The 24672-nt window shown below is 42.7% G+C and overlaps 1 protein-coding gene across 1 annotated transcript in view; it reads left to right on the top strand.

Moving 5' to 3' along the window:
• Positions 1 to 23474, top strand: part of ISM1 (isthmin 1) — a 69144-nt gene extending 45670 nt beyond the window's left edge. The window contains exons 2-6 of the mRNA XM_084623554.1: positions 3297 to 3536; positions 9957 to 10224; positions 13432 to 13575; positions 18701 to 18790; positions 21318 to 23474. Of these exons, the coding sequence (XP_084479680.1) occupies positions 3297 to 3536; positions 9957 to 10224; positions 13432 to 13575; positions 18701 to 18790; positions 21318 to 21835 (1260 nt within the window). The 3' untranslated portion in view covers positions 21836 to 23474. The remainder of the gene's footprint in view (positions 1 to 3296; positions 3537 to 9956; positions 10225 to 13431; positions 13576 to 18700; positions 18791 to 21317) is intronic.
• Positions 23475 to 24672: the final 1198 nt, after the last annotated feature.

The raw sequence follows: 24672 nt of genomic DNA, 5'->3' as shown, positions 1-24672 counted from the left end.
TTACTCATTCCTGATTTTTCTTGATGTATAAAGACAGCCTCAACATGAATTTTTTTTATTAACCTAAATCCAGATTTTGGCTAACTTTCAATTTGGGAACATAACACAATAGTTCCAAATACCATTATAGTAGAATAACCTGAAAATGCTCTACCTGGCAAGACCCCCAACATCAAATTGGGTGTCTTATAGTCAAAAGTGCAATATGACCATTTGGGAGGAAAATAGGGGGAAAAGCTTTATTCAGTAATTGTCTGATATTTATTTAATCTCCAACATCTGAGAGTTAGAAACTGGACTTTCAAGATTAGGAAGCAAGTCAGAAAGCATGAGACTTCAGTATTTGAAGTGCCCCATAATGCCTTGTGGTACAAGAGCAGTGAAACTGTAAGTAGGATAATGTTACTACCTAGCCCTTTTCTTGCAGCTCTCAACCTGATTTTCAAAGCAGGTCATTGTCTCTATTATCTCTATTTTGGAGATAGGGAAACTGAGGCACCACAAAGTGAATTAACTTGCTCAGAGTCAGCCAGCAGACCAGTGGTAGAACCAGGAATAGAATCCAGTGCTGTCCCAATCCAGCACTCTATCCACATGGACACACTGCCTCTCAAGGATGGCAGCTAGCAGGAGACAGGAGGGGAGGAGTGTCACTGTCAAAGGGAAGAGAGTTTGTGTAGGAGGAACCAGAGAAGATGGACTGAGTGCACTAGTCATCTAAACATTGCTATCCAGTACTAGACTTGAAACCTACTGTACTGCACTAGAGGCTTGATCCCACACCACTGAGGGTGTATCAGCGTTGAGTCAGTAATGTCAGTGTGACTTGGATCAAGTCGATAAGCTTGATCCACAGCCCACAGATTCCCGTGGGCTTTGGATCAGGCCCTAGATGACTAGGTTAATTTGGAGGATATAATCTGGTCTCCAAAAACCTTGCCATTATCCTCCAGCACAGACAGGGAGGACTAGGTAGTTTAGTCCCCATGTTTAGGTTTTGTTTTAACACTATTAAGGCCCAGTCTACATTAATGAGGTAAGTCAATATAAGTTACTCTAGTTAAATTACATAAATTACGTAATTTAAGTCAACATAGCTTAGATCCATTTACAGTGGGTGTCTACAATGTGCTATGTCGACGGGAGAGCACTCTGCCATCGACTTATTGCATCTTCACCAGACCCACTAAATCGACGCCACTGCATCAATCACAGCGGCGCCCATTTAGCCGATAGTGAAGACGAGCCCTAATCCTTAAACTACCCAATATTAATTTTTAAATCTGGCGCTTTTAAAAAATACTGTGCTTCCATGTTATAACCCTTCTAATCACAAGCTGTGGTACATAAATGCTGAAAGGACATTTTAAATTCAACCCACTCTGCTTCTGTTATTTTTTTAATAAAGGGGAGGGAAATCTGCTTAATTTTTATTTTCAGAGCAGATTTCTCTTGATCCCAGATTCGTCTTTAATTTTTTTAATTCACTGAATGTTTTGTTCTAATGTGTGCCGATTATATTGTAAAAGCTGTCAAAATGCAATTGGGAGCTCTTATGAGTAGCAAAAAAATATTTAAATGAAAATTCACTGAAGTTATTAGCTGAGATCTTCACAAAAGGCATGGAAGCTTAATTTGAGCCAGGGGAAGGAGGTGGAGCTTGTGCTTAACCAGCATCACTGTCAGAAACATGCTACAGTAGAAACACATGTGGCCATTTCATTTTAAAACATTTACCCCATTCAGGCTTTCTGTCTTTGTGAACTGGAAATTAAAGATCCTCAGACAATCATGCCTGCAACCTCAATCCTAAAAATTCAGAGTCAAAAGCAAAATCAGTGTTGAATCTGTCCACTGCCCTGTTATTTTAAAGCTACGTAAGAAGATGGAATTTGATTGCTATTTTTTTCCTTGGGTCCCTAGGACAGTCCTGACTCCTGGCCATGTTTGAGGTGTGGTTTATCTTGATACAAAATGTGTCACTTTGGCTAGGTCAAAGACATTGGCAACCCAGCTACTGGGCAGAAGGCAGACTTCTGTAAGATACACTGCAAAAACACACTCAACAAAAGCAGAAGCATTAACCCCTGACCCGAACCTTGGTGAAATTCAATCCCACCATTAAGAAAACATGAAAATTTAATCCCACAGAAAGGAAGATGCTCAAGACCAAAGAGGAATAGCATGGAGGATTAGAACCGTCAGTGATGGGACAATAGATAGGGAGGGCTCTGAGTACACTTTATCAAGTATCTGGCTGGGTCTTGCCCACATGCTCAGGGTCTAACTGATCACCGAATTTGGGGTTTGGAAGGAATTTTCCCCTGGGTCAGATTGGCAGAGACCCTGGGAGTTTTTCACCTTTCTCTGCAGTAGAGGGCACAGGTCAGTTTCTGGTTTACGCTAGAATATATAGTGGATTCTCTGTAACTTGAAGTCTTTAAATCATGATCAGAGGACATAAGTAATTCAGCCAGAGGTTAAGGGTCTATTACAGGAGTGGTGTGGGTGAGGTTCTATGGCCTGTAATGTGCAGGAGGTCAAACTAGATGATCATGATGGTCCCTTCTGGCCTTAAAGTCTATAAGTCTATGTGTCTAAGTGAGTTTGAAGGCAGATGAGTAAGAGCTGTCCAGTTCAGCAGTGTGATGATCTTTTAACCCTGCAAAGTCCAAGGTGAACTTTGCATTCAGTACTTCTGTTTTGATTTGGCTGTGGGACAAAACCAAACCACTTTACAATAATGATGCCCTTTCATTGTTTTAGGTCATTGAAAACAGGTGGGGCATGATTTTCAAAAGCACTTTTTGATCTTGCACCACATTTTTGCAGCTCAGGGTGTGAAGGCCAATCATTTCACGTGTGGGTGCCTAAAGTTACATGCCCATGTCCATGTTGAAGGACCTGCTGGAAGGCTGAGATTGTCAAAAGATCCTGAAGGAGCACGGGTACCCAAGTAACACTGAATCTTATCTCATCTGGTCTGGCTGCAGATTTATACTATTGTAACTGAACAATTCCCTGAGAGTTGGATGCCGAGCTCTTAGGAAAATTCTAGCATTATATTTTATGTACTTGGGTTCCTAGCTTTGGAATGTACATGTAAGGATTTATATGCACCTTGCAGAATGTACAAAGGCTGCCTGAGCAATGTTGTCCTGGTATTCTGCTGGTTACACATGCTGTCTGTTTGATTATCTTCATCAATTAAAAGTTGGAGATAGGGGTCAGTGTAGCCAAGGCTGGGTTGTTTTATTGTTACTGTTTGTTGTTTGATTGTATTCCTTTCTCCCCAGAACACCCTGGATCCCGATGGCCATTCTGCTCCCAAAACCAGCTTCACATTAAACCCTAATGACAGAAGACAATATCCTGACCACCAGGCAGCACACAGGCCATTCCCCAAACAGCGATTCAGGCAGGAAAATGGACACACATCATTACAAAGAGATGGACCCAGATCCTTCCTCCTGGATCTCCCAAACTTTCCTGACCTATCAAAAGCAGACATCAATGGGCAAAACCCCAACATTCAGGTACACACTTCATTAAGACTGATATTTTACACACTATGGAAAATGGCTTAACCCAACCAAGTCAGCTTTAAGCTTTGCTTCAGTCCTTTAGTCACTGCCTTCGTCTTATACCCTTCCTCTGTGTGGTATCCCAACCCATCGTGCTGTTATGTGGAGAGAGATTCTGGATACTTTTTGCCTACCTGGATGTACAGATCCCAGTTCCTCCGAACCCCTCTATGAATGCCACTGACTGCACAAAGCTAGAGGTAGAATCATAGTTTTCTTACGACACTGTAGACAGATGTCTTTCTTTCATCCTCTTGTCATATAGATATTTTTCATTCTTTGGTTTTGAGCAGCGTTTTACCTCTTTTATTCTGTAGCCAACCACTGGCAATGTGACTATCAGGAAGCTAGTATCTTGGAAACTATGGTCACGTTCTCATTTGTTACATTAGTGTAAATCTCAAGTGATTCCACAGATTACAGTGGAATGACTGTAGATTAAATTCTCACCTAGAAATCAAAATCTGGCCCTCTGTTCAGAAAACAAAGAATTAAATGTTAATTTTAGCAGCAGCCACCTTGAGTAGAAAGTCCTTCTCTCCACAAAAATCTGATATGCTTTTAGTCAAAATCATCTTCTTGGTTTTGGAATAACCTGTTACAAGTCACTTGCAGCTTAAAGACAGAGGGTTAGGAAGAAAAAAATTAGCAATTTAATTTAGTGTCTCAAAGGAAAATCTGCATTAATAAGAAGTCATGTTTAACCAAAATAATTTAGTGAAATATTGATCTGCCTAAAACATGTGTTTACAAAAACATAATGCACTATTATAACAAGTTCTCTTATTAAATACATTCCTGGCACTCTATACCCATCCACCCACAAATTTACCAATGTATATATCTGTCTATTAGGCATCCATACCTAAAGATAAAGATGTACTTTAGTTAGTCACAGACATTATTAGGAAACAACAAAATGTGTCAAAACTGATGCTCCATTACTTCGTAGACAAGTTGTAATGTTCCAAATGTTTACAGATTTGGACCTAGCGCCATTCCAGTATTCAACAGGCCTCGGTAGTAAATTGACTGTATGTTGAATACATGCTTTCTAATAAAATCATAGACTTTAAGGTCAGAAGGGACTATTATGATTGTCTAGTCTGACCTCCTGCACAACTCAGGCCACAGAACTCACCCACCCACTCCTGTAATAAACCCCTAACCTATGTCTGAACTATTGAAGTCCTCAGATCATGGTTTAAAGACTTCACGGTGCAGAGAATCCTCCAGCAAGTGACCCATGACTGACGCTGCAGAGGAAGGTGAAAACCCCCCAGGGCCTCTGCCAGTCTGCCCTTGAGGAAGATTCCTTCCCAACCCCAAATATGGCGATTAGCTAAACCCTGAGCATGTGGGCAAGACTCACCAGCCAGACACCCAGGAAAGAATTCTCTGTAGTAACTCAGATCCCACCCTGTCTAACATCTCATCATAGACCATTGGGCATATTTACTGCTAATAGTCAAAGATCAATTAATTGCCAAAATTAGGCTATCCCATCATACCATCCCCTCCATAAACTTATCAAGCTTAGTCTTAAAGCCAGATATGTCTTTTGCCCCCACTGCTACTAGAAGTCTTCCCGTTATATATTCATGAATTCCTAGAGGAGGGTAGTCTGGGAGGCTGTACAAAGGCCTGGAGCTGCAGACTGAGGTAAATAGTGTGCCACTATACATATATATATATATATTTACAAATAACAATGTAAACCACAGAATATAGAGGGGGACAGGGGGGATACATTCCCTGGCAGGAAAGTTATTGAATGCTTAAAGCCAAAGAATGGATAAATGAGGAGTAACGTTTTCCTGGCTTCCCCATACAAATAAATAATTGTTGTCATTCTGAGCTCCCTTTTCACTGGATGATGTGGCGTCTGAAAACTGTACAACACATGCAATGGCATACCAATAGTGACAGTGGGGTCTTGGGCCTGAGAAACTTAGCCTTCTCTCCCAGAAAACCAAGATTTTACAGAAACAGGAGCCTAACTTTAGGCTACTAAATTCATTTAGGACCTAATTCAATTTAAGCACCTAAATATGTGGCCAGAATTTCAGGCTGCTTACTTAGGTGCCTAAATATAGATTTAGGATCCCAGCTCTGGGCTCCTCTTTCTGAAAATCTTGGTCCTGCTGTCCAGTGTTTTCTAGGACATACACACAGACCAATAATAACACATCAAAAAATGAAGACATTTTTCCTATAAATTGTAGAAGTATACTTTACAGGCCTGAAAGTCAGCCTGTGAAAACAGTTTGAAATGATATTCCTGTGAGCCCTGTTTTATATAGCGGTAAAGAAAGCAATTGCTGTATCATGTCAGTTATGCGCTTGTCCACATTTTTGTTGTTGTTGTTATTCCTGGGGAGGTGGGGTTACGGATAGTATAATCACAGTGTTAAGAAAACTAGCCCTGCCCCAAGGTTACTACACCAACTACAAGGTCATTGTTGAATATAAAGGTATTGGATCCAGTACACTAGAAACAAATAGAGCCACAAAACCGTCAGTTCTAGTTAGAAGATCTATGCAAAAGTTGTCAAATACTTTTATTTTTTTAAATAACTGCTAAAGTAACACCATTCACTGCTATTGTGATGTATGTAAGCCCTTTGCGAGTAATACAAGAAGGACTCTCTTACTGGCTTTTCTGTGATCTGTTAGCCCTGCAGAAGTTTGGCCCATTTTTCAACCCCTGCATCATTTCAAGCTGCATTTGTACAGTTGTTTAGTATTGGTAAGGCAAGAGGTTGTTTAAAGGAGTAACCACAGCAGCTGTTGCCATTAGTGTATGGTGGTTGCTTTTTAGCTTGGTGTCAGAGCTGCAGCCAAATGCACCATTGCACTCAAATAAACTAATTCATTGGAGGTCCTCTAAAATGTGAGGTGATTTTTGAAACCAGTGCCATATTTCCTTTGGGAGCACAGATTTTTTTTTTTTTCTTCTTCCTCACCGAAAAGCCCTTTTGTTGGTCTCCATTGATTTGACAAATGCCAGGTCAGTAACGCATGCAGACCTGCCAGTGTGGCAGGGTTACTCAGTGTAAAATAGAATCACTTCCTTCCTTCCCATTAGCAACGAGAGTGAAGTCACATGAATGGGATGTGGCCACCTATTTATTCTCTCTTACTGAGCTTTCCTCTCTTCCAGCCCCTGCTACAACCCATCCAATGCTACCCAGCTCTGAGGGCGTACTGAACTTGGAACTTGATTCCCCAGTTTTTATTGGAATGTTAGTTCTCGCCTGAGCTTGAATTTCAAGTCACAGTTTCCCACTCCTATGGACCCTAAAGGGTGCTGTGCTGTTGTGTCCCATTCCACTGCTCTGCCGCTCCCCATTGCAATACAGACACCTTGGGAGTACAGCAGAAAAGGCTGGTGGTAAATGACACATGAAGCACCTGGCAAGGGGAAAATACTTCTGTTTTGGCAGGTAGTGGTATTTTGTCCTCCTGTGGGAACTTGATTCTTTGTCAAGTTTCATCACGCACAAACTTACTTCATTAATGTGAATTTACACAGTCTGACAGCTGAATTCTGCAATGATGGGCATGTTAGAAATACTTGGACTCCAGAGCTGGAGAAGTGAAATCTCTGTGGAAGTATATAGTACACACTTTATTAATAATCCATTTGTAGCAGATGAGTTTAACACCTTGCAGTTTGCATTAGAGTGGTGTGTTTGGGAAAACTGCAGCAGAATGGAGGGTGACTAAATCCATTTTCCTTAGGCCTGTCAGAAAGAATAATATAATTGTTTAATAATTGGTGGAAGTGGAGGTTTTTTGTATTTTAACCCAGCTTTAAGAAGAAATTAATGCTACTTACTTTGAGATGTGCAATCCTTATTGTTTTAAAGTACCCTGTAATAAGACTGTCTAATAGCGAACACATTAAAAATATAGCAGGGTTAACTGAAAATTCAAAGATCTTTTTATACTATCTTAAAAATAACTTTTTATTCTGAGTAATCTTTTAAATTAGATTCCTATGGGATTTCAGGTTACATCTGCTTGAAATACCCAGAGAGGTCATCTTATTACAATTTAAAAATAGCAAAGAAGGACTGATTCTGAAGTGCTCCCTTTGGAAAGTCTCTTTTGTTTCCTTTCATTTAGTTTTTGCTTTTAAAGTTAATGTGCTTTTAAAAAAAAAAGTCCTGTTAATACTTAGCCAGTGATAGGATCTTCCAAGCCTAGCTATTTGTCTTTAAACTGCTCCAAAGCACCTTGTTTATTCCCACTTATTGGATACACAGCGCTGTTTTACTTGGATCCGTACAGCCCGTGAACTGTCACTTATCGTTTCAAGCATATGAAATCTATTTTAATTCTCAGTTTGTAGAAAGTGCAGTGAATAATCTGTTGGAGTAATCATTTTGATTCCACCATTAAAATGAATGTAAGACAAAGCTGTCCAGCATATTTTTGTTTATCTCCTTCCCAGAGAGTTATTTTGTTACAACAACTGCATACCTGTATTGCTTCTTTCTACACAATTCCCGTGGAACTTCCCAGTGGAAGTGACCTCCCAGTCATTTCATCTCAATTTTTCTGACCATAGACAGAGGGGAAGTAGTGTGTAAATGCAATGGCTTGTTTCTCCAAAAAGGAAATGTGTGCATTGTTTTGTAAGTGTACAACTGCATTCTGCACAACTGAGCTCCAGCAGATCTTCAGCTGGAGCCATTCCACTTCCTGTGTAATGTCCCTCGGCAGCTCACAGGTAGCATGACGGATATAGAAAGTACATGGGGTTTTATTTGCCAGAGAGAGAGTGTGTGTTCAGGTAAACCATGATTTTATTAAAACCAATTTTATGAAACTGCGAACTCTAATCCGGTTGCCTTCATGTCCCCAGCATAACAAGCTATTGTGTTTTGTCTGGTTTATAAAAATCCAATTTTAAGAAAGTTCTGTCCAAAAGACTTTTGTAACATGTAGGTGTATCTATAAAATGTACATACGCACACACATTTTATATATTAGATATATATATGACAGAACCGCCGCTACACTCTGGCTCCTTTGGCCAACCCAAAAGTCCAGCTTACTCAGCGGGCTGAACTGGGTTTACAGCTGCATTGCATTAGTGGAGCAGCACAAAGCAGCAAGGGCATACCAATGACTCTGACCCATAGTTTATTTGTCTATGGTCACACAGTATTTCCATGACACAGGGACCCTAGATTCCTGATGGCTACTGCCAGTGTCTCCCTAAATACACATGTATGTGCGCACCCAACATTTATTTAAGAGATTCCTAATTAATTCATTTATTTGTATGCATTGAAAAGCAGCAAAAGGGTGTGTTGTAATTACTATACAGTATTATACAGATTTATTTGTATGCATGAATGTATGTGTGGTCTAGGGATTTGAGCAGGGAATCTTGAATCTGGGCTGTTCTATTCCTGGTTGATAGTGGCCTGTCCTACTTTAGACAAGTGATTTAAATGTACCTCCTCTTACCCCTCTGGAAAATGAGTATAATCAAATCTATTTCAGAGGGCTGTTGTGACAATTGACAAAAAATGCTTAAAGCTTCTCTAATGAATAGTGATATAAAACGTATATTATTTATTATATTTTGTTGAAAAAATGTTGACAGTCATTTATGATTAAAATTCCCATTGTGCCCTTGGATATAAAAGGTATCTCAGGGTAAAAGAAGAATGTAATGAATCTGTGGCCACCTACACTATGGTTTCACACACTAGTGCCAGCCCTAAATATTACAATGTTACAACTGCACTATACGAAAATCTTCTAGGGTGCAAATCCCCTTATCAGCCAGCGACCAGGCCAACACTTGAGCAGGTATTCAACAAGCAAAGAGAATGCAACTGATTCTGTACTGCCTTGCACCTGGTGTAGTTATTTGCACCTATGCAAAGCCAACAACAAAGGCTACCGTTCTGATCTAGCACATTTCACATTCACTTCATATTCAGGCCCAATGAATTTAAAGTGAGTGTTTTTTTCCTTTTCTTCTTCATAAACTTTTAAACGACTTTTTCCCCTGAAGACAGAAAGCTTCACTGTAAAGGTTTAAAATGCAGGTTTGGTTCTTGTTTTGTTCAGGATTTTTTTTTTTTTTTTTGGCCTTTTTGCTCCAAGATTTGACACGGAAGAGGTGGCAGAAGGGATCACTCAGTTTCTGCATATCTCTGGGCTCATAGTAATCCACATATGGTTTATAACCGGCTAGCCCCAAAGGATTATAAGCCCCCTTTGCTAGATAACATCAGTCCCGTGTCTCTGCTGTATAGAAGATTTCCCACTGATACACTCTCTGTGGAGATGATCTAGTTTTGGATTTTGCATGCTGACTGACCTGGCATAACTTGAATTCTCTAGGTTACCATAGAAGTGGTTGATGGCCCTGATACTGAACCAGAGAAGGATCTACACAAAGAGAGCAGCAAACCTAGCTGGCCAGTCCCATCCCCTGACTGGAGGAACTGGTGGCAGACGTCATCCACTTTGACTCGCATGAGTAGCGGTGACCAGGACTACAAGCATGACAGCACCACCGAAGACAGCAACTTCCTAAACCCTCTTGGTGAGTGGGATAGGCATGCACCCAACCACCGGACTTTTGAATCCAAGGAACAGCCAGAGTATGGTGAGTTCGCATTCCAGACCTCTTATGGGCACCTTGGGATTGTAAAACTAGTTTGGGGGGAAATGAGAATGGTGAGGCATCGCTGAAAGTAGGCCAAGCAAAATAGAATTTTTCCAACATGTGGCTTTTGTTCATTGGCTTTTAAAGACAAATCTGTGCAGATGCACAAACTAGGCTGTGGTAGCCACATTCCACTTGAAAGTCTATAATCTTGAAAATTATACCAGTTATCCTACAAGAATTTTTTTTTATTCATAAGTGTACTTTTTTTAAACAAAGGAAACAAGGTCTCATTTATTTTTAGGGTAAGGATAACTACAAATTTAGAACCATGTGCAGTGATTTGGAAGCTAAAATGTAACTGGAGGATAAATGAGTGAGAACTACAATGTGGTCATGTTTGGTTGAGATATAAATAAGACAAGTTACGTTGACTCCTGTGTAGGGAGTGGCATAGACAGCAGGAACATTTTGCTTGTGTAATTCTGTTCCAGATGTATCATGGGGAAAACAATTGTTTTCAGCTTGTTGTATGAAACAGTTGCTGAAAGCAGAAAATAGAAAGGAGGAATTATTTCCTTACCATCGCATTGGGCTATAGCTACACATTTTGGGATGACTTCTGGGAGATGACTTTTCATGCACACGATGGGAGGTGCAAATGGTTCAGCGCCTCTAAGGATGAAGCTGTAAATCAATATATACTTCAGTAGGGCCCTACCAAATTCACGACCATGAAGAACATTTCACGGACCGTGAAATATGGTCTTCCCCTGTGAAATCTGGTCTTTTTTGTGTGCTTTTACTCTATACTCTACAGATTTCATGGGGGGAGATGAGCCTTTCTCAAATTGGGGGTCCTGATCCAAAAGGGAGTTATAGGGGCGTCACAAAGTTATTTTAGGGGGTTTGCAGTGTTGCCACTTACTTCTGTGCTGCCTTCAGAGCTGGTCGGCCGGAGAGGGGTGGCTGTTGACCAGGCGCCCAGCTCTGAAGGCAGCGCCCTGCCAGCAGCAGCGCGGAAATAAGGGTGTCAACACCCTACCATGCCACCCTTACTTCTGCGCTGCTGTCTTGAGAGCTGGGCGGCCAAAGGGCTGACTGAGGGCCCAGCTCTGCAGGCAGCAGCGCAGAAGTAAGGGTGGCAACACCCTACCGGGCCATCCTTACTTCTGCGCTGCTGCTGGCCGCGGCTCTGCCTTCAGAGCTGGGCTCCCGGCCAGCAGCCGCCGCTCTCCAGCTGCCCGAGGCTGAAGGCAGCGCCGTCTCCAGCAGCAGCACAGAAGTAAGGGAATTATATCACAACCACCCCCACACACAATAACCTTGCCAGCCCCCCAACCCCCCTCCCCCCTCCCCGCAACAACTCCTTTTTGGGTCAGGACCTCTACAATTACAACACCATGAAATTTCAGATTTAAATAGCTGAAATCATCAAATTTACTATTTTAAAAATCCTATGACTGTGAAATTGACCAAAAATGGACCGTGAATTTAGTAGGGCCCTATACTTAAGATGTGAGGTAGAGCAGCATTTCAAAGCAGTGGTTTTATTCCCTGTCAGTCACGTTGCATCATCTACACGCAGAGCAGCTTTAGCTTACTGTTTCAGCCTTATGCCAAGTCTACACTACCCCGGTAAGTCGACCTACGCTACTCAACTCCAGCTATGTGAATAACGTTGCTGGTGTCAACGTACCTTAGGTTGAGTTACCGCGGGGTCTACACCACGGGGGGTTGAAGGGAGAAATTCTCCCATCAACTTACCTTACTCTTCTCCTGGGGGGGGGGGGGGAGTACAGGGATCGACTGGAGAGCGATCTGCTGTTGATTTGGCGGGTCTTCAGTAGACCCACTAAATCGACCGCTGGTGGATCGATCTCAGTGCATAGATCCGGGCTGTAGTGTAGACCTGCCCTTTGTTTCCCTTGTTTTGATTAGGTTTGAGTCTAGAGCCTTAACTTAGAGAGAGCTTTTTTGCTGAATGTTATATTTAAATATGTACATAAGTATTGAATACTTATTTAAAGTCCTTTCTTCTTGTACCTGTATTTGTGGACAAATTTTAGTACTACAAAAAGATGTACAGTGCTCTGCCACACCTAAGGGCATCAGTGTTAAAAGAAGATTTCTATTCCGAGTGTGGATTCTGTAGGCTAAAACACCCATCTTTAATGGGGTTTATTGTCCATGTTTTCTGTCCACACTGGCAATAAAACAAACCGTGTTATAAAATAGACACCTCTAACCCCAGCAGAAAACTCTGCACTAGCCCGGTCCTTTACATAGTGAGAGACAGGAGCTTGGTTGGTCTGCTAGCAAATGTGTAACACTGAAGTGGCATCTTTGATATCGGGAGTGAAGCGGGATTAGGTAGTACACTCTGCGCTCTCGGCTTCCCGGGCTAGTCAGGGGAATATTTCACTCAATTTGGGCCGAGTCATGTTTGTATTATTTCCACTGTGGTACTGCCTAGAAGCCCCAGTCATTACAGAACAAAAGGCTGGTTCCTGACCCAAAGAGCTTTTAATGGTGCAGGATCAGGCCCTCAGTGACAACAGTTAGTCATTTAGTTAGGGTTATAAAATGTTCATTACACGGGTTTGAAAAGAGCTCGTAATTCACTACGGCAGTAACTTCTTCTATAACATGTGAGTTATAGACGTTGCTCTGACGTGTGGGGAGATTAAAGAATGAAGCTGAAATATTTCCGCATACAATCAACTACCCAAACAGAATCCAACCTGCATTCTGTCCTAAAATCCAATTAAGTTTTGAATATCTTTGTGTGCTATAGATATGTTTAGAGGGGTTTATTCGGGCGGGGTTAAAGTAAATGTTTTTATTACATATCTGATCAGTTTATGATCAGAAAGCATATTCCTACCAATGGAAAAATAAAGTTTGAATAGATGTTTTGTTAGTTCATGACCCAGCTTTACAGCTGAAGATTCTCGGCTGCCAAAAGGTCAAAAGAGAAAGGAAATATTTTTTCAAATAATGTTGCATGCACGTCCCTGAGGAGAGTCAAGTGTGAAAACCATTTAAACAGCAGGCTTAAGCCTGGCACTCAGCCCAGGTTTCAGGTAGAGACATCTGGATTCCATTCTTGCTATGCCTACTTAATAAAAACCACCATCTATACAGTAGTTTTTGGTAGTAGGGTTTTTGTTTTTCATTTCCTTCCACATCTTTGTTCCTGGATAGATTATATTGATGGAGAGGGAGACTGGAGCCCATGGTCCATTTGCAGCATAACCTGCGGGAATGGCAATCAGAAGCGAACCAGGTCCTGTGGATATGCCTGCACAGCCACTGAGTCGAGGACATGTGATAGGCCAAACTGCCCAGGTTTGGTTAACAAATGGTGGTGGTTGTTTTTTTAAAGAGAGAACCTGAATTGTTATTAGAAAGATCATTGTACCAGGGGACAGAGCACTGGGTTTGGCGGGCTTCACCATACATGGTTAAAGGCCTGCATCACATTTAGGCCATGGGTGGGTAACAGTGCTATTAGAAAGTGGTGTTCCAATCCTGAAGGTCACTTATGAACTTTTATTTCATATGTGGCAGCATAAAAAAAAAATAGAACTACCCTAAAATGTAAAAGACAGACATGGTATTTTAATATTAATGTACCATGTCTGTCTTTTATGTTTTAGGGTAGTTCTATTTTTATTTTTAAATTAACAAAGCATTTGTTATTAAATCCAGTGTTGTCACCTACAAGGCGTTAAATTTGTTACAGAAAGTTTCAGTCTAAAAGCAAACTTCTTTTGTTGCTGCAGTTACTTCTTGCCTACCCGAACAGTCCGCACGTCACAGGACTGAAGCTTTTGCCGAAAGAAATGTGCACTCATTTCACCTAGAATGCATTTGGTTTTTTAATTTTACAATTTTAAAACAGCCACGTGACTATTATTTGAAAATAAGTACATACGTTGCAATACATTTAATGTATATACTTGCCATAATGTCAGGAATAATGGCTCCATATTAGTTAATAATATGCCTTTTAAAGTATCATGCCAACTCTCTGCAAAGTGGCTTTAAAGGAGATCTGAAACATGGTCTTATACCCTAGATATTCTGCTCCTGGGGAAATTCTGTGCCACTGCACATGTGCAGAATTCACGTCCCTCGCAGATTTCTTTCCTTCTCTGCAGAAAAATGACTTTCTGACAGGGAAGCAAAGGGAAGCTGCAAGAGCAGTCATGCACCACTCCTAGCTGTGCAGGTACATCGTTTTAGGCACCTGGAGCAGCTGGTGGAGAGGTAAATCACCACAGGGCTGGGGACACCCCAGTCAGTGGCTCCTAACCTGAGCTGGGATCAGCTGCTAGTCCTGGCTGGGCTGGAGGCAGGAGAGGACGGGATTTCCTCTTCCCCCTGCAAGGAGCGGCTGGGGCTGTGTTAGACCCACCCCTAGAAATCTCCTCCAGTTGCAGGAAGCTCAGCATCCTCCCCTGCTTCCTGCCCCCATCGCTCCTCAGCTGCAGGGGGGAGGGGTCACTGTACAGGGAGCTGTTTCCCCCATCCACTCAACTCCTGTGCATCCGGACCGCCCATACCCAGACACCCCCATCAAGCCTCACCGTGTACATCTAGAACTTCCCTAGTCCTCCATACCCAAGCCTCACCCCATTGACGCTCAACCCCTGCATCTGGAGCCCCCTGAACCTAGACCCCCCTGCCTCCGGACTCCCACCCCTGCACCCAGACCACCCCCCCCCAGTGAACTCCCTGCACGCAAGAGCCCCACCCCCTGCACATCCTGAGCCCCCACATCCAGACCCCCACACCACTGACCCCCAACTAGCTGCACCTAGACCCCCCGTCCCCCAGCACCCAGACCCCCCTACTGAGACTCCCACATCCGGAAGCCCCTGCAGAATCCCATTGCCCTGGCACCTGAAATCCCCCCAACAAGCCTCTGTGAATCCAGATCCCCTCACATCTAGACCCCACACTGGGCTACCTGTACCCAGAGTCCTCTCACCCCCCACACCTGGATCCCCTCACACTGAGCCCCTCTACACTTGGATCCTGCCTTGAGCCTGCCTGCCCCACACCTAGTGCGCCTTGCAGGGTCCAAGGGTGTTTCTGGGGCAGGCCCAGGCCTTGTGCTATGTCAGGGTCAGGTGCAGCCTCACCACTGAGTCTATCTCCCGGGGGTGGGTGATTTCCCACCTTCGTGCAGCCAGTGGCCTGTGCTCTCCACTGCCATGCTGCAGCCTCTACGTTTATTTATTGACAAATAAAACTTTCAGAATTTTGCAGAATTTTAAAATGTGCACAGAATTTTAAATGTTTTGATGCAGAACGTTTAGGCGCAGAATACCCTCAGGAGTAATGTTCTAAAGAGCTGTTGCAGTTGACTCAAGGGATTTTTCATTTTTGTTTTAATAGACATTAAACCACAAAGCTCCTGTCTCTTAATACAAACCAGCAAGTCTAGAATTAAGGCTAAAATGCCATCTCTCTCTCCTAGTCCATTTTGCCTACAAATTGGAAAATTCTCAACACCAGCAGGTTTGGCCCTTCAATGCCTGTGTACAACAGGGCAGATTAAGGATGTGGTTTCAGCTTGAGCAACGTGTTGAGAGGATCCTCTGCTTATACATATTAATCCACATTTGCACACCCACTTTTTGGGGTGCCGTTATCATGCTTTTCATGAACCCCCAAAACTATTGACATGCAAGATTCTGGGCTGCTTTTATTTAAACATTGATTTCTGTTTGGATTGTTAGAAGCATTGTGATATAATGATGCAGCACTGAGGGTGATGCATTGCAGCTGTATAATTACACTGCAGAGAGCAGAATGGTGCATCCACATTACAGTACATAGGTGCCGACTCCGTGGGTGCTCCGGGACTGGAGCACCCATGGGGAAAAAATGGTGGGTGCTGAGCAGCCACTGGCAGCCCTCCTACCAGAACCTTCCCCTCCCCTCCGCGCTTCCTGCCCACTGCCAGGCCCCACTGATCAGTGCCTCCCTCTCCCTCCTGCCGCCTGCCACGGATCAGCTGGATCAGCTGTTTCGCAGCGGCAGGAGGCACTGCGGGGGAGAAGCGAGGGTGCCGTGCGCTCAGGGCTGGGGTCCGAACTGGGCAGGGTGGGGGCAGAGCAGGGGTGAGAAGAAGCAGGGTGGGGGTGGGGCTTTGGGGGAAGGGGGTGCCTGGGCAGAGCCAGGGGGAGCACACCCCAGCAGATTGCATTTCACCAACATTTTGCCACGTTTAGCTTCTCAGTTTGGAAGGTAAAGGAAGTGAAAGACCTGTAAAATCCTAAGTATGAGATCAGCTGTTGCACTGGGACTATACAAATACCAGCACTGCAAGAGATTTTTAAAGTCACTCTACAAGCAGTGTGTGGCAGTTACTCTCTGACGTGCACACCCATCCATCTCAGGATGTTGCTTGCTGTTTGCTAGCCACTGCAGGAAACACTGACTCTCACACATACAAGTAATCTGCTAGCTGATCATTCCCCCACCCCATCAAACCTGAACAACAATGGGTTAAATCCAGAAGAGGTCACCATCTCCCAGTTATAGTCTCAGGTATTTATTACCATCGAGCATCAAACCATGGCAGACTTGAAAGAAGGTATTATGTCACATAACAGACACCTGAGGATCAGCAAGGAAAATGTAATACACTCTTCGAGTCTCTGCTGGTATTTTTAAAATGATCAGGGCAAAAAGCTCAGCGTCTACTGTTTATACTGCCAGCAGAACCTCTGCAGCGAATTATTACCTTGTAAGGATTCTGGGGTATCTATTATTCTGCATCTACAGCTGCAGTTAAGGCAAAGCCCTTACAATAAATTATTGTAAGGAAGCCTGAGGCTCTTTGGAAGCTCTGCAAGGCACTGGTTTGTATTACTGTGCACCAGTAACAAGCCCACGATAAAGTTCACTGGAAAGGGGATGGAAGGGAAACAGGCTACATTAACCACACGGTTTTTGTATCCTGAGAGTTTTCTGGTCTTACTTTTGAAATATATGATGCAGTGGAATAAAAATTACATGCTGAAATGCTTCTTTGAAGGGCTTTCATATAAAGAGAATAGTAGTGAGCTGAGTACATATATGCTCAATAAAATAGCATCGAAAGGGTGTTCATTTGAGCATGATACAATTAGCCCAGCAATGACCATGTTTTCACACTTTTTTTTGTTATTCCATGGGTCTCTCGGCTGGTGCCAAATGCTTTACTGGAGCTTGCCAGGCAACCCAAGTTTCTAAGATTTTTGGACCATTATCTCCATATTTGTCTCTTTCCTCCCAACTCCTTTCATTCCCCTAGCAGCGGAAGAGAATGTAACTGAAGAACGAGGCACACAAATACATTTTCAGCTTGTTGGGACAGGAGCTATTGCATTCACTCACTGAAAACCATTTGGTATCCTGCCAACAAGTAAACATGAGCATGTTAGCAAGTCGCCCATCAGCTTAAAAGGTGGAGCTGAGGTGGTCTCCAACCAGTGTTGGAGTCTGAAACAGCAGTGCTGGAATGCAGGGCCGTGGGAGGCCCTGGAAGGGAGCAGAGGGTGGCTGAGAGGTAGTGTGGGGAGCAGGGAGGAAGACCGGGGGAGCTGAGGGAGGCCTGGGCGAGCAGGGAGTGACTCTCCATAGAGTCTGTCCTGTCCCTGCCTCTCCCTACCTGGGCCAGGCTCCTCCCTCCACTATCCATGTGGTCCTGCTGCCCGACTCCAGCTCCACCCTGGACTCCTGGCAGCTCTGTACCCCAATGCTCCCCTGGCTGCAGCATCCCCAGCTCCCTCCAGCTGACTTGCTGCCAAGTGCCCCCACCCAGGCCTAGCATCAGCACTTACTGACTCTCTGCAGCTGGGGAGAGAAAGGAGCCACCTGACCTGGGACCATCGCTGCTCCAGCTCCCCCCACAAAAAAGTGCCAGTTAAGCATTTTGGAGCATTTCAACTCAGCTGGAGCATGGGCTCCAATAGGTTTCAGATTCCACATTGTGCTTTACAGCTTTCACTAAGAAATTTCTCAACAAGTTGAGATGTCATCAACCATCCCTAACACATGCTAGGAAAAGGCTATCTGGATCTGTAAACTTGGCCACCTAACCAAATGGATGGATTTTCACTGGTACTTTGCACCTGAAGCTTCTATTGGAATTCCTGGGAGAGTAATTACTGGGCAGCTTTGAAAAACCAGGCCACTTAGTTACATACCTAAATATAGATGTAGGTGCCCTAACTAGCTCTAGGCACCCAAGTTTGGAACTTTTGGCCTGGCTATTTGAAGGACGGCCGAGCAAGTACACCAGTTATCTACAGGGAAACCGCACCGTCAGCCTGTTTCTCATCATTATATTGTTAATGTTTTCCTCCAGCACTAAACTCAACAGAGGCAATGCAATAAAAACTTTGTTTGTTTTTGTTTTTCATTGTTCTTTACTGTTAAGAAAACACAGCTATTAGTTTGTGTTTGTCTTTAGGGATTGAAGACACCTTCAGGACAGCTGCCACAGAAGTGAGCTTACTTGCAGGAAGCGAAGAGTTCAATGCCACCAAGCTATTCGAAGTTGGTAAGCCGCTGGCCATCTAGTATTTCTTACTGTAAAGAGACAAGCTCCTTTTAGGATTTTTTTTTTTAAGCTATCACTATAATATTTGGGCTCATAAGCCTCTGTCTTAAAAATGAGTCAAATTTCTGTTAATTATTTTATTGTTAAGGAACAGCACTAGACCTCAGAGTATCTTAGTTCTATCCCTAGCTCTGTCACGGGATTCTTTCTGAATAACTTTCCGCAAATCACCGAAGTCGCTCTCTGTGCCTCAGTTCCCCCAGTTGTAAAACAGGGATGCTGCGTCCTTACCTCACAGCAGCGCTATACTGCTCAACGTTAATTTGCAAGCGCTTCGATAGCCGCAGTTGAAGGCGCTATAGCAGCATTTTATTCATGGTCATTTTTATAAGCGTTACAGCTGTAGCTGATGTGAACGGGATAATTTTATGAGCAATGATAGCATTTGTAGCTGTGGCTGGCAAGATAGGGTCAACCAAATCAATGCCTCAGGGTAGGAGCTGATTACTGTATGTAACTTTCTTCCATTCATGTACAACAGTGCACATAATGGGCCACGTGTACTGTGAGGGTTTATTCCCTACCATGGAAGCATCAGGGATTGGTCACTTACGGAGGTAGGATACTAGACAAGTTGGATCAACAGTGTTACCTGGCATGCCGAATTCTAGTGTATGCTTGTAAGGCAAACTATAGTACTTATTGACAACTGGGAATGTGACTTAAATGTATGAAAAACTGAACATGAAATCGTTGAGTTAATATGTTTGGAATATTTAGGCCCAAACTTTGCTCACCTTACTCATGTGATGAGACCCATTGAATGCAGATGACATAAATAAAGTTGCTAGGAACCAAGTGGCGAGGCAGCAGTTCTGCAGAAAGAGATCTAGGGGTTACAGTGGACGAGAAGCTGGATATGAGTTAACAGTGTGCCCTTGTTGCCAAGAAGGCTAACAGCATTTTGGGCTGTATAAGTAGGGGCATTGCCAGCAGATCCAGGGACATGATCATTCCCCTCTATTCAGCATTGGTGAGGCCTCATCTGGAGTACTGTGTCCAGTTTTGGGTCCCACACTACAAAAAGGATGTGGAAAAATTGGAAAGAGTCCAGCGGAGGGCAACACAAATGATTAGGGGGCTGGAGCACATGACTTATGAGGAGAGGCTGAGGGGACTGGGATTATTTAGTTTGCAGAAGAGAAGAATGAGGGGGAATTTGATAGCTGCTTTTAACTACCTGAAAGGGAGTTCCAAAGAGGATGGATCTAGACTGTTCTCGGTGGTAGCAGATGACAGAACAAGGAGTAATGATCTCAAGTTGCAGTGGGGGAGGTTTAGGTTGGATATTAGGAAAAAACTTTTTCACTAGGAGGATGGTGAAGCACTGGAATGGGTTACCAAGGGAGGCGGTGGAATCTCCTTCCTTAGAGGTCTTTAAGGTCAGGCTTGACAAAGCCCTGGCTGGGATGATTTAGTTGGGGATTGGTCCTGCTTTGAGCAGGGGGGTTGGCCTAGATGACCTTCTGAGATTCCTTGCAACCCTGATATTGTACGATTCTATGAATCTGGAATGAAGCCCCTACGTGTGGGACCAGACCCATAGTTTGCGATGATTTGGACCCTCAAAAAACAATATGAGAAACTTGACTGATTCTCTCCAGTCCCCTTCTACATAATCCATTAACTGCAGCTTTAAATGTTCTACTCTGGCCACCCCTCCACGCTGCACCAAAATTCGTAGGTCTAGTGCCATTAGACCATCCTAATTTATGGAAATTGTCTGATGGTACATCATGTAACTGGAACTGCTACTGGGTGCTGTAGACCAGTCTCCATGTTCGAACTGCAGCTGTTTGAAAGATCCTTTTGGGAGAGGCAGAGGATGTGACAAGAGAAAAATAAATGAAGCCCTAACCAAAGTATTTTTCATAAATACAAGGCTATGCTGATCATCTTGGAGTCTTTAGTGTCATTATAAACCAGTTGAGCATCATGTACCATTTCAGAACCCCAAGTGGTGTTACAGGAAGGCTGTGTGATTTTGGAGCTGAGGGTTAACAGCAAGGGCTGCCAGTATCTATTCACAATTCGGAGTCACTGTTTAACCTAGGGCAAGTCACTTAACCTCTCTGTGCTTCAAGTTCACTCACTTGCGAAACCGGGGTCTGATGTCTATTGTACTTCACTGGGCTGTTGCCAGGTTTAATTAAAGTTTGTAAGGCACTTTGAAAGCCTAAGAAGATGAAAGCTGAGTAAGTGCCAAGGATACACGTAGCTATGGCAATGTAATGCACAGTAGGATGGCCTTTTCCTGTCATATCATTCACTTACTTGCTTTCTTGATTATCCAGTAGCAAGATAAGTCACCACACTGCAAGCAGGCATGCTTTATAGCCCTTACTTGGTTACACAGAACTTTCTGCAGTACAGTTACATTTCTCTCATTGGTTATCTTCATTGTGTTATCTTGGTAGCTATGTCATTCATTTACATGCTGTGTAATGTATCTCTCCTCCTCACACAGACACTGATAGTTGCGAAAGATGGATGAGCTGCAAAAGTGAGTTCTTGAAGAAATACATGCACAAAGTGGTTAATGACCTACCCAGCTGCCCTTGCACCTACCCCACAGAAGTCGCTTACAGCACTGCGGAGATCTATGATCGGATTAAGCGGAAAAACTTTCGCTGGAAAGATGCCAGTGGGCCAAAGGAAAAATTGGAGATCTACAAGCCCACAGCCCGATATTGTATCCGCTCTATGCTTTCCTTGGAGAGCACAACGTTAGCAGCGCAGCACTGTTGCTATGATGACAATATGCAGCTGATTACTCGGGGGAAAGGGGCAGGCACACCAAACCTGATCAGCGTAGAATTCTCCGCCGAGCTCCATTACAAAGTAGACATTTTGCCTTGGATTATATGCAAAGGAGACTGGAGCCGATACAATGAAGCACGGCCCCCTAACAATGGTCAGAAATGTACAGAAAACCCTTCAGATGAAGACTATTACAAGCAGTTTCAGGAAGCAAGGGAATACTGAAGGGATTTTCCTCCTCAGACAGGAAAATGGGGATCATTCCCATAGATGGCACAATCTATTTGAAATGGGGTTGGTCAGTATCTTTAGTATGAGTGTATATATTTGTATATAATACATGTGTATTTTTCTCTGTGTGTGTGTAATTTATATCTGCATATATCTCACACACACTCACACTTCTCTGCATACAAACATACATAAAACCTTTAATGATAGAAGCTTATATAGCAATAAAATGCATTTTATTTCAAAAGAAAGAAAAACCCACAGGGAAAAATAGTGTGAATAAATTCATGCTGAATAAAGAGCTTGATACAGATTTTACATCAGTGTAAATCAGTAAAGCTCTGATCCTGCTCCCATTAAAGTCAATTTTAAATCCTATTGATTTTAAATCATGCACGATCGGTTCCTAATTGCAGGGTAAAGTTAGGGGAAGTGAAATGCGAATCAGGCTCAAAGGCCCTGAGTCAGCAAAGCACTTAAGCACATGCTTAAATCCATTATAGTCAATGGGACTTAAACATGTGCTTAGAGATAAGCACAAACTTACCTGCTTTGCCACATGGACAGGGGTCTTTTTTGTATCAGGGCCAAAAAGCCTAAACTCTCAAACATTTTTATATGTAACTTATTTAATATAAACACAGCTGTTAAAAATAACACTTTCACTGGAGCTGTATTGATGAAAGTATTTAATCATATCTTTAAGAAGAGGGGAAGGAAAGATCTTGAGTATTGGAGGAGAAAACAGGTAGAAATGCTGAAGATCAATAAACCAACATTAATCATTCTCAGATGAAGCTTCCATTGCCCTTCCAGTCACTCAGGTGTTAGCTGTATATATGTGGTAGGGTTTCCAGGAGATGCAGCTGCCATGTTCCTTTGGGCTACACCAGAAGAATCCAAAATAAGGCCTCGGATTCTGCAAAGACATGAATGTGCTTAACTTCCCACACTGTGCATAGTCAGTGACTTCAATGGGACTATGCACAGGGGCAGATCTACAGCTGCTATGAATGGTCATAGCTCCATGGAAGGGAATGTAGTCATGACAATTCACACCACTAGAGAATCTGCCACACAGTGTGTACAAAGAAAGAAACCGTGTAAGTAAGTCTTTGCAGGATCAAGGACTAAAGGGCCAAAATTTGCTGAGGCTGAAGAGTGCAGTTAAAAGGAAAAGGATGTTGACAAAAACCTAGGAGATAACTGGGATTTCTTAATTCCTACATGTAATTAGAAGGGTTCTGCTATAAAGAGATAAGTGCACTTTTTAAAAAGGAGAAACGAATATAGACTTTTGAACATATTCACTGGGGTACAATAAGTCACCTTCTTAATTCTTTTTCCTTCCAGCATGTCCTGACTGCACAGTATTATACAGAAAAAGCTATTCTTTAAAGAGTTTTTTTTGTGGGGAAGGAATAAGGAGTTGTCAGTGATTTAAAAAACTTGCATTATTTTTGTAAAGTATTTATTAAAATGTTGCTCTAACTCATGCAATGGGCGTTTTTAACATGCAGGGCTTCTGTAGTTGGAATGTGATGGCCAGGAAAGAGACTATTTCTAGGCAAATGTTTAACTTGCAGATCTCCATGAAAAGTGAATCTATCAATAAAACCACAATTAAACAGTTGGTACCTGCATTCTCATTAAAGAAAAAGAAAATTGCAGTGTGTGAAAAGGAGTAATAAACACTTAAATTAGTTTGTTGAGAACTCCACTGCTAACTACACTTAGCTCACTTGAGTCCCAGTCAGTCAGTCATGCATACGTACTAAACATGAAACCTTACCCACTGGGATTCAGTTTATTGTATGAAGATTAATCAGATTTCAAAAGGAAAACATGCAGATCTCTCGGCTTCTTGGTTTTATCAGAATCAGTTGATCAGGGCAGGTCATCATATGTCCCTAAACGAAAGGACTGTCCCTCATTTCAGGATCTGTCCCCTTGATTTTTATAAAAACCAGTTTTTGTAAACCCTTCCAAGTCCAGTCATCGTAAGGAGCCTCGAGCCGGTGAAATTAACAGCAGATGGGCTAAACATTTAGGCATCTCAAGGATCACCCATTACAAAGGGAGGGAGTCTTTAAAAATGGACCAGTGTTTTGTCCAATTAGCTGACTTGAAAATGGAGGAAGTGATGTAATCAGCAATTTCTAACAGCGTGGGATGAAACCAGCAACTCTGGTTTCTCTGGGAGAGAGATGTGTATAGGAGTCACAAATTAATTATATATTTTAAGATTTGTGGAACTATGGAGAGGTTTTTAATAATACACCGTGAACATTCAACCACACAACAAATATGGTATGTGGGGAAGGTAAATTATTTTAATAAACGAAGTGACACAAAAGCTGTCAAGGCCCACTGCTTACAATGCGCCAAAATGAGAAACATTTTGGCAGCCTATTACAAAAGTTTTCGGGATCAGTATACGTTTTCCTAGCACTGGTCCTGGAGCAGAGATCACGAGGAAAGAATTCTCAATCACTGCAGACTGTAATAAAAAAAAGTAAAAGCAAAATTAGCACTATTGTATCTGAAATTACAACCCATTTGGTTTTGTATCTTTGCATTCAACAACTGTTAAAGATCATTGTCCAAATGTCTCCCTAGTGTAACTCTAACATGCTGGTATTCAGCCAGGCATGGATTTGACTCAGTCTCATTAATTAAACAAATGGAGAGATCGGGCCCTAACTTGCTAGACGCAGTATAAACAGTTATGACCAAATCTTACCATGTAGTTTACAATAGAATAAAGCAAGCGTATAAAACAAAGGGAAACGTAGGGGGAACTAAAGCATACCTAAGTACCGCGTGCGCAC

Source organism: Lepidochelys olivacea (genome assembly GCF_965140295.1).
Source record: "Lepidochelys olivacea isolate rLepOli2 genome assembly, chromosome: 3".
In the NCBI taxonomy this organism is placed as follows: Eukaryota; Metazoa; Chordata; order Testudines; family Cheloniidae; genus Lepidochelys; species Lepidochelys olivacea.
Note: the sequence above shows the minus strand (reverse complement) of the source record. Positions and strands in the feature narration are given on the sequence as shown.